Source organism: Rhipicephalus sanguineus, chromosome 1 (genome assembly GCF_013339695.2).
Source record: "Rhipicephalus sanguineus isolate Rsan-2018 chromosome 1, BIME_Rsan_1.4, whole genome shotgun sequence".
NCBI lineage: Eukaryota > Metazoa > Arthropoda > Arachnida > Ixodida > Ixodidae > Rhipicephalus > Rhipicephalus sanguineus.
The window spans coordinates 96,263,789-96,279,897 of record NC_051176.1 but is presented as its reverse complement, the minus strand read 5'-3'; the positions used below and the strand labels follow the sequence as shown (position 1 = coordinate 96,279,897).

The following is a 16,109-nucleotide window of genomic DNA, read 5'->3' as shown; positions in this document are numbered from 1 at the left end:
TATCCACATAATACATATACTGTTTTCTTCCAAATTTCGCGCTCTTTTAACTATACCAGATTCATTAAAATCTGACTGAAATTGCTATTTTGGTGAACTTTTTACCACTAGGACCTACATATTGAGTTAATTTGCATAGTTCAAAACTTAATTCTAACAAGAAACTCTGAAGTGCATAATTTAAATACTGTCACAGTAGTTGTATACACTTATGGAGAATGCAACGAAAAACAGTCAAATGGTTATCTTGGAGTACATAGGAAATAATGGTACCAAAATAAAAAAAAAATATTGGTTTTGAGCTAATAAAGTATAAAATAAGAAAACACCCGAAAAGCGAACATATTCTGTCACAAACACAGTTAAACTATTTTATTTAGTAGCCACGATCTTGGTTATCTTTGCCAAAGTAATTTTTTTCACTTTTGAGCCTGTCGTCTTGCTTGTCTTTTTTCTTTTTTGAGCTGTCGTGCAGCTCTATCCGCAAGGCATCGTTGATCAGGGTCCACTTTTTTCAGCAAATTGACTATGTTTTGGCGAGGCTTCAATCCTAAGGATTTCAGAATTTCGGCACGGGCGTTACTGCCATAATAAAACGAAAGAACAACGTCCATTGTCACAATCTTTTAGACTGTGAAGCCTAAACAAAAGACAGCAAAGACTCTGCGACACAATTTCGATTAGCTGAGCTGTTCCACCGCACAATTTGCACGCGCAATTCTGTCGAATGGCATCGCAAATAATATCCATGTCCATTAGAGCATACTCGTTGTCACCCTGTACGCGATTCTCCTCGAAGTACGCTTAAACGTTGAGAGGCTCAACGATGAAGAGCTTGTTGGTTCAGCATTCGGCACCTCAGTATACGTCGCCGGCATCCATTCGCATTTGCAAGAGCACTGTATTGGTTACCGCGACATTTACGCTTGCTAAAGACCTTCTTTACCCTCAGCATCTCAACTTATCGACAGGCGCGACAGACAGAAGCTGTAATGAAGCTAGGAGCTAAATGTGTTCGAACAGATGCCGTCAAGCGCGAATAAAAACGCTCACAGCGCCTTCGGATCACCTTAGCTTTAAATCAGGTATGCAAAAGTTACCCGACAATTTTATATGTACAGCTGACTACAGACAAGCATTTTGGTTTTCGTACGGGAAGTTTTCGTTAAAAAAAATGAAGGGTAAGCACGGAGCGCATACGACGGGCTTGTCCTGGGGTGCGTGTTCACTGACTGCATGCTTCCGGAAGAACTATTTTTCAGCCGCAAAATAATACTTTATAAGAAAAGTACGAATATGGAAAATATGCACAGAGGGATACACCTCCCAAATTGCAGAAGAAAAAAACAGTTGTCGGAAGCGTAAAATAACACCATGCGTCACACCATGTGAAATACGCAACGAGTCGATGGTCTAAAGGCCCACCCTTTTCAAAGCGCTCAGGCATATTTAATCATTATCATCACCAACAGCATCAACAAAGCGTGTAGCTGCATAGGTGCGCGTGCTGCCTTACGGATGCGTAGTGGGCACTTCGCTAGTTCGCAGAATGATGAATTATGGCGTAGCGAACACTTCGCAACTTTTAGTTGCAGTAGCCATTCTAGGATAGCTTTAAAACGACCGATGCTACGCGTGCAGACGCTCCTTTCCTCGCGGCACGGTTGCGGTGCCCACCCAGAAGCGAAGCGTGGTTAGTGAATGAGAACTTGAGAAGGCGATGTGAACGAGGCCCAATTGCGCTATCGCGTTGTACTGTTGAAGGCGAAGCTCAAGCGTCCACCAAGTTCTTTTGGTCATTCGGGAGCTGCTATCTTATCTGAGCTGTACTGTTTGCCCCCAGCATTGATTAGGGTACCGCTAATGAAGACTTTATTCCAGTTAAACCTCAGATATATTCACCTTGTGCGGATACTGATTAGTGCCCAGATTGTTTTGCGAGCATTTGACATAGAGCCTCGAAATCGGGCTCGAAAACGTCCACTGCCTATCACACTTTACAGGCAACAGTAAAACAGCGCGAAAGAAAATACAACATTCCCAAAATTAGCATTGCACATATGAATATATTAAACGATCAAAGAAGTACGTATACGCCGGTGCTATATTCGCACTATTCCCACTTATAGCTCCGATTACCTGCTGATTTTTAAGAGTAAAAGAAAGTTTACGGTGACATAACAAAGAAAAAGAAATGTACCTAAATATACCTAAGTAAAACAGAAAGGCGGTCCCCTATCAAACGATCACCGTGAATACATGTAAACATAATACAGGTGGCACCCCTAATAGCTGCGACAATTAAGCATAAAGTATCGTCAACTTACCTGTTAAGGTCAGACAATAGAAAATTTAGTCCCTATGGAAAACCCCATAAAGCGACTCGTGGAGACGCTCATGCGAAAAACTGAGTATTTGGTATTATACTGTTTCTCGAATCCCCTTGCTAACCCCCTTAAAGGGACACTAAAGAAAAACAATGAATCGGTTTAGATCGATAAATTGCGCTCCGAGAACTCTAATGTCGTTAATTGCGCCATCATAGGTTTATTATTAGACGAGTAAATTAAGTTCAAAGTTTCGTTTTTAAATTTCGCGCCGAAATCTCCCCGCGTGACGTCACGGATTTCAAAGTGTACTTATCGTATTTTGGCGCCATTGGCTCAACAAAATTACCCCAAACTTGGTATGTTGAGTCTATGTCCCCCTCAGAGGACAATGTACTTCATTTTTACCGATTAGGAACTACGTAGTCCGTAGTAGGCGTAGTCAAAACATGTGACGTCACGACGATTGGTGCGGAAACTTCAAGGTGGCGTCGCCACCCACATTTTGTTTTTGCGTGTTTTCTCGCTTACTAAGTGTCTTCTCGCAGCAAGCGTGGTGTTCTTGGTATCGTGAAAGAGTCCTTTACTAATATCAGAAAAATCGTTTTGCTCTGTAGTGTCCCTTTAAGATGTCTGCTTATAATTTTCATTATTATTATGCAAACGCGATTTCGCTCTACTATATATATATATATATATATATATATATATATATATATATATATATATATATATATATATATATATATAATATAAATATTATATATATATATATATATATATATATATATATATATATATATAAAAACACCCCTTGAATTATTTAGCAGAAAAAACAAAGATACAGAACTCCTAGATATCTTCTGTTACGTATAGTATGTTTGTTGTATTACATCTAGCATCGGTACCGGTAGTGTGATGGTTGTTACAATCTCATTTGCATATCAGCCAATCTCATCGCATGTAAGTCAAACTTATATACACAAGTTCCTTCAAATCTCTGATGTGACGATACGTAAAGCAACCCCATTTTTCTGTTCTTCAGACTTCGTAACGAAGTACCACACAAGAGAAACTTCGACAACGATACTACAGCGGCATCACAATTTGCGCAAAAGACGTCGCACGCATTGAAGTTCGCAGCACAGTGCAGTGGCTATGCGCAGGTGTCGTGGCACCAACACAACTAAGAAGAAAAAAAATCGCCTGTGCTGTGTGTTCTTTACTGTGTCCTGTCTTCCTCGCGCTTCGCTTCGACATGAAACAAAAGGTCGGCTGCGTGGAGACGTTCGCGCGAGTATTTATTTTTTTTTGTCGATGTGGCACGAGCGCCAACATGTGGCTCTGCTCCCCCAATAGGGACGCGCACCCTCATCACTTGCCCTCGCTGGAGGACTCTGGCGGAAATATAAAAAAAAAAATCTCACTGCCTGTAGTTTGATTTAGGTAGCTTAATGGCAACAGCATCAGCTTGAGAAGTGGAGTTTAGCCAACGCTTATTGTTTCGCACGGTAGTGGTGCGATAGTATTACCTCGTATCTTAAGGTACACGATGCATTATTTCATGTATCGGAAATACAGATACAGATTCTCGTCTTCCGAGATGTATCGCGATACAAGATACCCAAAGGGTATCAATATAGTATCTAAGATACATGTATCTTCGATACTGCCCAGCACTGCTCATACCGTATGGAGACCTCTTGAAGGGGATCGGAGATTTTTTAAGCTGCTAGAACGAAGCCTCGACTCACTCAGCCACTCATTCGAGTGACTGCGGAGAAGTGAGCAAACGGCGCAAGCCTCACCTCACCGTTGACGCCGGCCAGCCTGTTTGGCTTAGAAAAATAAAGCCACGTTGAAATTACCCGGCTAGCCCCACAAGTCAATCGTTAGAGAGCTTGCTGTAAAAAGACATAGGTAGGCGCTTTTGCAGCTAACGTTGCGCTTCTGCTCTGCCTTTTACCCCAAACTTGTTTACTTGCCATTTTTCCATATCTGTAAGAGTGTGTAAAAACAGAGTCCCCGGCAGGATTTTTTTTGTTTACTGTTACTCAAAAAAGAAAGGGACAGACATCAAAATGAGTGCATGAGTAGATTACACAATAAATTGATTTGTAAGTGGATAATCAGTGGCAGTCAGAATTCACCAAGGAGGTCAACGCGAGTGAGCACGAGGTGTTGATCATAGTGAGTGAGTGTAGGAGTGAGCGAGTAAGATGTACGGATAGCGTGTGTCTAATTGAGGTATTCAACGAGTGAGGAAGCCAGGGTTATGCTTCTGTACGACCGGCTGTATTTCGCTCAGTTTGTCAACGCGCAGGCATAGAAATGCCTTGGTGTCAAAGAAACGTTACTGTTAAATTCAGTTCCGAAAGCAGACGCAGTTTTCTTTGAATCTCCCAGTGCAGTATCCTCCTTTCTGGGCCTTCTTTTCCTTGCAGTACTTGGAACATTCGTTGGACCCAAATGGGCAGCCGAAGCTTTTACCTGCATCAGTAAGAGTTCAAGAAGCGAGTTCAGAAAAGATGTGAAAATGAGATAATTGCTGTTGCTAAGCGACACATGTGAAAATGAGAAAATTGCTGTTGCTAAGCGACACATACAAGCACACACGCACAGGACTCCCCACTACAGCATATCCATTGTCTTTAAAAAGGAAGGCAACCCACACGAAGCGAGGATGTCCAACAGTTCGAGGCTGGAATTACAGAGTCTAACGTAGGTGAGACTCAGGCCCGTAGTCAGGATTTTCTTTGGGAAGGGTGGGGGGGGGGCACTTGCTGAAGGTCTTGGCTATTTTAGAAAAACACATCTTTAATATTTATTTTCGGTACAACACCCCCCTCCATCAGAATTTTGGGGCGGGGGTGGGGGGGGGGGGGGCTCCTATAGCAGCCCCCTTGGCTACGGGCCTGCTGAGACTTCAGCACTATCCCTTTTGCCATCCGGTCAGGCAAGCAATCTATTGCTGTCAATGAATATGAAGTAGGCCTAATGTTTGGAATACCGTACATAGGGGGCACTGACGGTACTGAACTGCATGAAAGAAGTGACATGGATCTCGTGAATCCATGTTTTCTATACTTTGCCACAGAAGTAGCCAGTCATTTTGTCTTAATCGATGGGCTGACGCTTCGCGTAATTCCACCTACAAAAAAGCACTATTAATTCCACAAAAAAGCACTTTATAGGGTATATATGTGCATTTAAACCTAGGAGTGTTAGTCAGCGCCGATCGCAACCTTGACGGCGAGTGCGGAACACTCTTCTTCTGCCTTTTGGCGTCACGTAGCACGTGATATTTTTACGAGCTGGCAGCTGGCCAATAATGCCTCGCATACTACCTGAAGGCATGAAGTCTGCCAGAACAAGACTGTCGCTATGAATGAAGGAAAGATGACTTTTAAGGGCTAACACTCCTAGATTTAAATGCACATATATACCCTATAAAGTGGACGGGGGGATGACCGCCGCCGTAGCTCAGTGGTAGAGCATCGGACGCGTTATTCGAAGGTCGCAGGTTCAGTCCCTGCCGGCGGCAAGTCATCCTCTTTCCTTCAGAACTAAAAGTGAAACAACATAGAAAAAGGTAAAATGAAGGACGTGACAGCAAAGACGATTAAACTTATAGATCTAGCTATTTTGTCGTCATTTTCACCTCATAACGTTTCTCCAACCCAAAGGGGCCTGGAAATGTCTCAAGTTATTGTACTAGAAATTACAGTCTTTGTTGCAAAGTTACCTCAAGTCACTGTTGAGCTGCTGCTGCGTAGCAGGCGCCGATTCGAACTCAGTCTGCTCGCAAACTCACCGAAGGAGCCTTATGGTGAGCAGACTAACCAAGAATGAAAAGGAAGGCAGTTGCAGTGCAGCTGGGAATACAACTATCCATACAATTGCCCCCCCCCCCCCCACCCAACTGGCCGAGTCCGAAAGAAAATAAGCTTTGCAATGGATGTAAAAGTGAAAATTAAGCAATGACGCACTGCTCACAATGACACGCTGCTCGGCTTTCCGGGGATAAAAATGGGAAGTAAACCGTTCTTGGAATGCGATATAAGAGGTCCTCAGCCGCTATTATGGCCAAAAAGCCGCAGGGCCATAACCTTGCACATTAAAGAATGACGGTACGGGTCTGACTCAGTAAAGATAGGGGGCTCACTTGCCGTCCCCCTTAGATGATTAGGCAAGGGCGACCCCACCCCCCTCCTCGGGGCGCACGCCTATTCTGGCAGTGCACCACTCGTTATAAGAAGCTTCTTGCAAGAACCGAAGTTCTGGCAGGAAAACGTCCTTAGAAGTTCTGCAAGAACCGAGGCCTGGCCGTAGAGAAAAGGCAGCCGGCATTTAGATGCGGTTCTGCGGCTTAGTAATTCTGCTAGCTTTACACGTAAACTTTGCGGAGACGGTTCTTTTGACATGAAATCTGTCGGTCCTTTGGCGTTCAGCACTTAATGTGGACAATAAAGCTTGTCGAAGTGGTTCACCGCGGTCACACGAATGTCGCCGTCCATAAACACAATGTTACTAATAAAATGAGCGCAAAAACGACACGGACTCGGGAAGAAACGACACGGACGAGGACGTGTGCTACTGCCAACTCTTTATGGCAATCGAAATAATAAACAGTTTGGCAAGCGAGATTTCCCGAGCTGCTTGTTGCTGGGCCCGAAAAAAGAACACAGCTGGAACGGAAAGGATTGAAAGCTACGACCGACGGCGAGACCCTTAGTCATGTATTACATGCATAAGCTCTCGCACATAGAGTGCTTCGATGCGCGCGCCGCGGCAGCGGAATGAATGAATGAATGAATGAATGAATGAATGAATGAATGAATGAATGAATGAATGAAAAACTCTATTAAAGAGCTTTTCAGAGCATGCGCCGGAAGGAAGTGGTCCCCTCTTCACGGGAATCCATATGCGTCTCGCAGCCTGGCCCCATGGTAACGAGCCGCAGCTGGTCTTCCAGGTCGGGGCTGGACAGCCAGATCATCCATCGCTCTCTGAGGGCAGCGGGGCGCGAAGGGGCATCGAGGCACCCTATACTCGCACAACCTGAAGAACGTTGCGAACGAGAATCTACCACTGTGGTATTTACAGCCATTAATAGGTTGTCCGCGTTCTGCCTTCGAATTTGCGATAACAACTAACGAGATTTCCAAACCAGGCATGCATGTCCCTTCATAAGGTGTGCGGAAATAGCCGAACTTAAAAAAAGGCATGCGCTAAAAGTAAGAAAAAGAGATGAGAAGTGTGCGCATTTGGTTGTCTATATCACAGCGCGCGGATACGAAGCACAGTTTCACAAGACGGAGATTATAAGCAACTATGCAAACGATAGGGCTCGGGTGGCTTTGAAAGGTTCCTATATTCACAAACATTCACACATCTGCTCTAACGCTGCATCTACTCAGACGCAAGGTGCCCTGGACTTCTTGAACTCCGTTATTGAAGCGAAACATTCAAATGGCTCATTGAGCGGAAAAGTCGGCATCTGTCCCCGTAAAATGGCGCCTCAATTATACCGCTGGCAGCGAGGCCACGTCACGTGCGCAGCTGAGCGGGGGGAAAGGGAACGCTTGCTGTAGGGGCACCAGGTGAGGGGAGAGAACATCGCCGTTGCGCCACGACCCTCGCAAGCCTATGTGATCACTGCGTTCATTGTCCACGCAAGCTGTCGTTTGCGTTCTGGCTTCGCCTCGTTAATCGGTATAAATAAAATTATGTATAAAAAGCAGAAGTTCGAAACGAAGAATTTGGCGATAGCTGGTTTCGAACCTACGACATGCTGCTCAGGAGCTGAGTGTCGTACCCACTGGGCTATACCGGCCGCTGCTACATAGCAGGCCTGTGCGCTCTGCTTTAGGACATCATGCTGTTCGGACCTAATTTCGACGTCACCGCTTTCGCAACACCGGGCTTGGCCATGGAAATTTCGGTTCAAGCAGCATGATGTGATAAAGCACAGTGAACAGGCCTGCTATTAGGAAGGCGATTGCGAGCAGCAGCGCTCGTCCTCGTTTATCGTTGTTTCTTGTCTCTGAGTCTTAATTTTCCGCACTATTTAATTAGTAATGATGTTAGACCAAGTAGCCCAACGGACTGTCCGTCTATAAGCACAATTGCTGATGCTTTTGAGAACTGATTGCAGCGTCAGAACACACAGCTGGGTGAATGGCGAGAACAACAGAATAGGAGAAACGCTATAAACGTTCAGTGTGGCGGCGTCAATGACGTGTCACGAGGCAAGAGAGTCTCCGATATTTGAAAATTTCGAAGTGCACATGGCTTTGCATGTAGTCTCACATGTTTTTCATTGGAATCAGATGCGCGAGCAAAGCTCTGATTCGGACAAATGGCGAAACGACGCCCGTTGTCATTTGAAACAAAGACTCATTTTATCTGCTCCCTGCCAGCTAGTGTCGGCGACAGTAGGTTGTTAAATAAAACGCCATAACAGGGAAACAATGTGCGAGAACAGGAATGCTAGCACTTCAAGTAGCAACTGGTTGCTCGAATTATGAATGCCAAGCAGTGCGGTCTGAAACAAGGAAAATTCATCCACCGAAGACCCGACACTGGAACTTTGTGAGGGGCGAGTTTAAGTGTAGTTCCAGACACCGGCATGAAAGTGCCGGTGTCTGGAACTACACTTAAACTCGCCCCTCACAAAGTTCCAGTGTCGGGTCTTCGGTGGATGAATTTTCCTTGTTTCAGACCGCACTGCTGTCTGGAACATGCGAACCGGCACGAACGTGCCGGTGCGCATGTCACAATTTGTGAGCGGTTCATGGGACGTTCGCCTTAATTTAAAGAAGAGTGGTGTGTAAAGTACTTTGGACTAGTGTTGTGTGAGAAAGATCGTTAAAGTGGCTACCAATTTCAAGTGGCTATTTTGGAATTTCAGGCCAATTGAAGAAGAAGAAACGGCATTAGTTGCATCAGCGGGACTACCCCTTTGATTTTGTACCTTACCTCTTGGTAACTTAACCTCGCGCTGTGCGCCAGACTAACGGGTCAGTCTTAGGTACGTATATGAGTAATGGCGACAGGCATACTTAAAGTGAAAGGGAAGGTAGCAAAAAAAAACTGGACACTTACGGATGACCATGAAAGCGCGTGAGCAGATAGTGGAACCTGTGGCGTCGCAAGGCCACACGTAGTCTGCGAAAAGCAACAGCAGCACCAGTAACGTAATGTAAGTTTACCGGAATGCGTTAATTATGATAAAAAAGAAGTATGCACTACGTGTTCTTGATGCTGTGGGCTGCTTTCAATCTCAGATCAGCATTTACCTGGGTCTGTCATTCGACCATTTCGACAATGTTCTGCGGCTGTGCTGATTTGCACGCGTTCATCGTACTGCTTTCAAGTATTTTGCTCAAGATGTGATGGTGTAATGTTATCGTAGAAATTCAGGTTAACGTTAAGTTACCGTTACGGCATTGAATTGCTGTATTGTCCTTTACCATGCAATGCTAATAGGAAATATCGTAGGAGTGTGACTACCGGGCGTATGCGAGGCATCTCAAGATTATTTTCTTCTCTTATCGCGGAAACAAAAAATAGGCTGATATCAGATTCTATTGCTAGGAAAAAGCGCTAAATATTAAACACATATTGCTCGAAAAATAATGAGTCCTTGCTAATTGAATATACTGAATAAAATAAGAAAATGGCTCTTTGAACGTTCGTATGAGTGTTCGCTGGAAGTTACCGGATAGGATCATATGTTAAATGAGCGAATTTTAAAGAAAGATATAGTTGAACGTCATGGGTGTAGCCAGGGGGGGGGAGTTGGGGGGGTTCCCCCCCCCCCCGCCCGAAATTTTTCAGTTTTGCTTGGGTATATATATACACGCGCACATACAAACGCACGCGCGAACATACATAAAGTATGGTTGAACGCCCCCCCCCCCCCCCCCCCCGCGGAAAAAATTTCTGGCTACGCCCCTGTTGAACGTGTTGTTTAACATCGTGGTGAGCTGGGCAACGTGAAACAGTTGCCATGATGGCGCACGAAACAAATCAGACGCAAGAGCAAAAAAAAAAAAAGGCAACAAGAACACAGCGCTTGCCTATATAGTCAAGAAAAATAATATTAGAAATATTGCTACCGAAAAAACATAATATGGCTACCAGTGCAGCGAAGTCTAGCATTAGTTATTGAGGTCAAACATTATCCAAGCAAATACAGTTCGAGGAAGTCGGCACAAGCGGTCATCGCCAATGGTTCAACATCTCCGTGACCAAGCCGTCAATCACCATTAACCAAAACGCTAGATGTCAGGGCGCTTCTAGCGTCATGGCAGGTTTGACAATAGTACTCTTGAACAGTGGACCTTGGAAAAAGCAGCGCAAACGTTATTGCAGTGGTTAAATAAGAACAAAACATTAAATGGAAAATACATTGCCAATTTAGTATAAATCACTGCCCATCGTTTAACAAACAAGAATAAGTACTAAACATTGCAGAAAATGGTGTCAGTTATCATTATTTCCAGATCTTTCGTTCACTTTATAGGAACAGCGAAACGCGCTTGGCGATTTTGTAAAATATACTTATATGTACGCGTTTTTGGCAGTTTCGTTTGCGTCGCTTCGCAATTACTTTGTTAGCGGGAACTTTCTGTGCTCGCATCGTTAGAGACGATTCCTGCGGACACCTCCGATCGCTTACAACGTTGCCTATTAATAATGTGCTTGCACATGAACGAGCGGCCATCGCTAATATTACAAGGAAAACCATAAATATGAGGCTTATTGTCTCACCTGAAATTATTAGGAGGGTAATGGTAAAGATGATCATCTTCATGCTTGCCGGCAAACAGCGATGCTAAGACAGGGGTTGCAGCAGAGGAGTAGCGCCTGCAACGAAAACTAAGAATGGAAATCTACACTGCTTTACACTGCAACGCATAAGCCGGATTGGGCGTGCAAGATTTGTAAACTCTGCTTGTGATTTACAAGTTGCAGTTTGAATAAAAAATTTTCTTCGGTAGTCACCTGCACACACACAAAAAAGACATGTTCACATGACAAGTTACTAAAAACAGAGTTCCAGACTTAGGGCGCAAGACAACCAACGCTGCTCGCGGCTTCGTTTCTATCGAATAGCATGTCACAGAGGCTATCAACGAAAATTGTCTTCATGAAATAGACTCGAAACGCTTAGCTTCGCGTGAGGCGCAGGTTTTTCGAGGTCGAAAAGAAAGGATTAAAACAGTTATGCACGCCGCTGTAGCAGACTGTGGACTCAGTTTGAACACCCGAAGTTATTAAATGTACATATAAACCTGAGCGCCCGAATGCTTTCTTTTCACATTTAACCTCGACTGAATGCGCCCGCTGTGCCGGCATCGAACCGGCAGCCTCGATTTTAGCAGCACAGCACCACAAGGCCCAAGCTGCCGAGGCGTTTTCAGTTTGATGGCGAAATTAGAACTACGGTGAAACGTTCAAAAGACCGGCATTCTTGCCCACATAGAGTAAAGAAAAACAATGTGTTAAGGAACTACAATGCGTAACAAATTGTTCCAGTGGTTCTATGCTATCCAAAGGGTTTCGGAAACACATACAGCGGCTTTAGTAAAAGGAAAAGGGAGTTTCATCCTCGCTGAAGTAGTCACGAGCAAACAAGGAGCTGCCTATGTGAGCGAAAGTAGAGGTATTTTGAGGGTGGTAGCAATTACTCGTGAAGTTATATATACTTATACATACGAACGTTTCACATTGATGACACTCACTTAGCAAGACTTATTAGACAAGACGTTCAACAGATATTTCAGCACGCTGATAAAGCAGCGATCAGGGTTCACATTATTATCGCACACTTATGCCACTACTCGTCTGTCATTGCCTGAAACGCGTTACGTTTACTGTGATGGAGGCGAAAAGGTTTGAGGCCCGTGTACTTAGATTTAGGTGCACGTTAAAGAACTCTGGGTGGTCGAAATTTCCGGAGCCCTCCACTACGGCGTCTCTCATAATCATATCGTTGTTTTGGGACGTTAAACCCCAGATATTATTATTATTATTATTAACGTTACGTTTACCATTCCTGCATAATACGCAGGAACATTGCTCACTGTTCGCAAATAGGTAATGGAACGATGCGACGCACCAAAACCAGCAGAGCTTCCGTTATAAGGTAAAATGCTAGGTTTATAAAGTAAGGTAAAATGCTAGAATGTAGGTTAGGGCAACGAACAGAAATGACCGAAAAGTCTCTATCACGCATTACCGAGCAGAAATGGGCGACGACCTGATGACTGCGTCCTCTGGTCTCCTGCGCTCGGAGGTTATGTTGGCCGAGTCTGTGTGGACACGTAGACTTCGCGTTCGTTAAAAAAAAGTTGACACAATGGCGGTGCCGCCTCTTCAAACGGCCGGTCGCTAAGACGTGCCCGTCAAGAGCACAAGACCGTCCCCACACTGTCGCCTGGACACATTGACAGAACTGAAAGGAAGCATGATGGGCTGACATCGACAAGCCCTGTTGACAGAGCGCCGTTCGAGCACCGGTGCCGCGGGCCCCGTAGCTTGGTCACGACGAAGTGTCTCTAAGGCCGAAGACATCAATTTAAAGGGAGTCGTGCAAACATATTGCGAAGTCCTCGCTGGCGTGGCGTTCAAATTGCGGCGATTCTGCTCCGCGGGTGAAGGGTTTGCAGGCGCTAAGCGTGTGAAAAAGCCGGGTTCGTAAACGCTGCGCCACACGAGAGCAAACTGAAGCCCTCAACGCCAATGACGGATCGTGTTGGTGGTGAAAACTTCGTTAAGTACCACGTACAGAATTTGACGCAGCTACAAGGATGAACTTTCCAATGAAGGCAGCGGAGGAGAGTCAGCGAGCACGTGTGCGCGACAACCATGAAATATGGTGGCTCCGTCTTGATTTGCACTCTACACATTTAGTCACGAAGGCTCCTGTCAGAGAAGGCGCCCCGGGAAGGTTTCGTCTCAATTTATCTTCGTATGCAAGTGCTCCTTTCTCATATTCTCGTTATGGAGGAAGAAAATTTGGGAGGAGTACTGTACATACGTGACCACATAGAAGTGGCGCGTACGATAGTTCATATTCTACAGATGTCGTTATATCTCGACACATTCCAATTTAGCATGAGGCGGCAGCATGGTGCTTTACCATCATACACCCTTCTTTTGCATTTTGTTAAATCATTATTTTAACCTACAGGTTCGGTTCTCACCTTGCTCACATCGTTTTCACGATGTACCTCAGAATCTCTCATTTATGCCAAGAATAAAGCTATTCGCATTTTCAACGATTTCCATGTATTTTGAGGTAATGTCCGTCTTTCTATTTTGGGGGGCTGAATAGAGAGCGCTGGAAGACATGTTGGTTTGCTTACAGCTAACACATCATAGGCCACAACCACGAATTTTTTTTCTTTCGTTAATGTTTCCTTCCATCGGCTTACCGCTTTGCTAATGCTATGCACAGCATCAGGGCTTGCTGTTATGCTCTTTTAGGAGCAACTGTAGCCTAAAAGCTGTTTATAAATGTGATCTATAGAGCTATCCGCGAAGGGTGGTTTGGTCGGCTCGCTGGCAATGCATTTTGAAGAAGGCAGCGCGAAACAATGAAAAGAAAGGAAAGAAAAACGCCGTATCTTTTTTTTTTTGCCCTTTCCTCCCTGTTGGTTCGCGCTGCCTTCTTCAAGGAACGGTATGATATAGCAAGTTTACAAGTGTAAAAGGAAATAGGAAAGCGGTGGTCATTCTTTCATCCACCAGCGCTCCGACGCACATCTGGTGTTTACTAGACAGCTCTAAGCGCATTATTATGTACTTTGCGCTCTTCATCGCTGGCGAGCTGTGCGAGAGTGTAATGAACTCGGCTCACCCAGATACCGCATCCTGTGCAAAAAATAAACTCATGCAGCCCCACGGGAAACAGCAGGTGCGTGAACCACAGATAAGATTTTGCCGTGTGAGGCCCCGTCCTCTCCTATGAGCCGCCACTGTAGACTACTGCGTACACTGTTCTAGGTTTTTTCATGTGATATGTGAGCTATTTAGTAAGTTCTATAGATCTCTGTGAAGTTTCTACACGCAGTAAGATCTGGTGCTGCATCAGAGCGCAATAACCTAAACTATCCTGTGGTCTATATTAAACAGCGAGTGACAGCTTAGCGCGCTTGTTCGCTGTAATTCTGTCGCATCTTACTGCCGTTCAAGCTATACAACAAAGCCAAGCGCGTGCCACATAGATTCTATAAAGAAAACTTAGGGCCCGCTCTTTTCACCCATCAGGAAAATATTTTCGACTTACTACAACCGTAATTTTTTAGACAGCAAGGACGCCTTTCACACTATTCCTCACACAGTAACCCTGAATAGTCGTAATGACTTTGCAGGAAATATTTTTTTTTCTTGTCTTCTGGATGTTTGAGAAGACGGCCCGTTCTCTAATATCTGGCATCACTTTTATGTGTGGGTTGTAGGAGGCGAGCGCAAGCACTGTGCAAGTAATGTGCTGCGGAGTATCTTACCTTCACCGTCACGTCAATTGTTCCCAAAATTTCCAAAACGCAGAAGAAGAAAAAAGTATATGTCTTGCTACTCCAACTTTCTGGACATTTCGCATTTGTAATCATGAAATGGCGCATTGTATTATGAAGCATTGTATGAAACAACGTATCTTCTTGCTTAGAAAGCAAGCCTCGAGTACGGAGGATTGAGCGATAAGTAGCGTTGCTGTGGTTTCATTGCATCCTGCTTGCACGAATGTGGAAGCACGTTCTGTGTGCAAGTTCAGTCACAGTGATAACTGATCAGGCAACCGCGATGTGTGCAGTAAGATACAAACCGCTCCGTGCTGTCGTAGCGATCAAATTTTTATGTATGAGCATGAGATGGGCTTCGTGAGATCAGTATAGTAGGCTGAACTAGTGACACGTCAGCGAGTGAACTTTTGGACGCTTTCCACATTAAAAAGATAGGCACGTGTTGTACTAGCGATAATTCTGTTTATCTTTTTGAAAGCGAGATCTTTAATATGCCACTGTGTTTGCAATTTGTCAATACCGAAGCACGCATGCGCAAAGTGTTGTACTCTCTTGGCTTCCCATTTAGAATAAACCGATGAAGTTTAGCGCCCGAACTTCTGCTTCCCACTCTTTCTTGAATCTTTCTTTCCTACACTGCAAACGCAAACTAGCCGAATTGGGCGTTTTAAGGGCTACAATCCTCCTTAATACTACCTTCATCTGGACAGTACTACCTTAGGGTGTAATGAGGTGGGTGTAATAAAGTTCTGCGTCCTCAATTTTACTTCGTTAAGAAATTATGTGGAAGAAAGGAGGTAAATTTACTATCTGACGCCATTCGTCGAATGGAGTTAGAGGAACAAAAAACTCCCATCTCATTTCCTCTGGCATGTTTTCTCTTTTTTTTTCCGAAGCTTTCCGTAATGCCTTCAGTGCTGGCGGGCATGCATGCAGCTGTGCGGGGGAAAGAAGTAAAAGAAAGAGGCGGCATGCTTCAGCGCACTAAAAATCCCTTGCACAGATAGCCCAGAGAAAGAGATATAGAGACCCTCCGAACGGCTGGAGAGGAAGCGAGGAAGCCCTTTGGCCTCTGCAGCCTACTGCGGCCCGCCCCCGCCAGGTAAAAAGCAAGCGAGACGAGGCGCTACCGAAGTGAAATGGGACAAAGCTACGCGCCGCATGCGCGCGAGAAGAAAAAAAAACAAAAAAAATTCGGCAGATCCCACGATGTAATGCGAAGCAGTCAGCAAAGAGCTGCACACAT

The 16,109-nt window shown here is 44.8% G+C and overlaps 1 protein-coding gene across 3 annotated transcripts in view; it reads right to left on the bottom strand.

The window, feature by feature from the left end:
• Positions 1 to 4,606: 4,606 nt before the first annotated feature.
• LOC119394275 (defensin BmKDfsin4-like) overlaps positions 4,607 to 16,109 on the bottom strand; it is a 38,552-nt gene continuing 27,049 nt past the window's right edge. For all 3 annotated transcript variants that reach the window (XR_005184101.2, XR_007415988.1, XM_037661571.2), the window contains 3 exons: positions 11,106 to 11,201; positions 9,435 to 9,497; positions 4,607 to 4,817 (listed from right to left, as the gene is read on the bottom strand). Coding sequence is in view for 1 of the 3 variants with exons in the window: in XM_037661571.2 (XP_037517499.1) it covers positions 4,693 to 4,817; positions 9,435 to 9,497; positions 11,106 to 11,148 (231 nt within the window). In the remaining 2 variants the exon portion in view is untranslated. The remainder of the gene's footprint in view (positions 4,818 to 9,434; positions 9,498 to 11,105; positions 11,202 to 16,109) is intronic.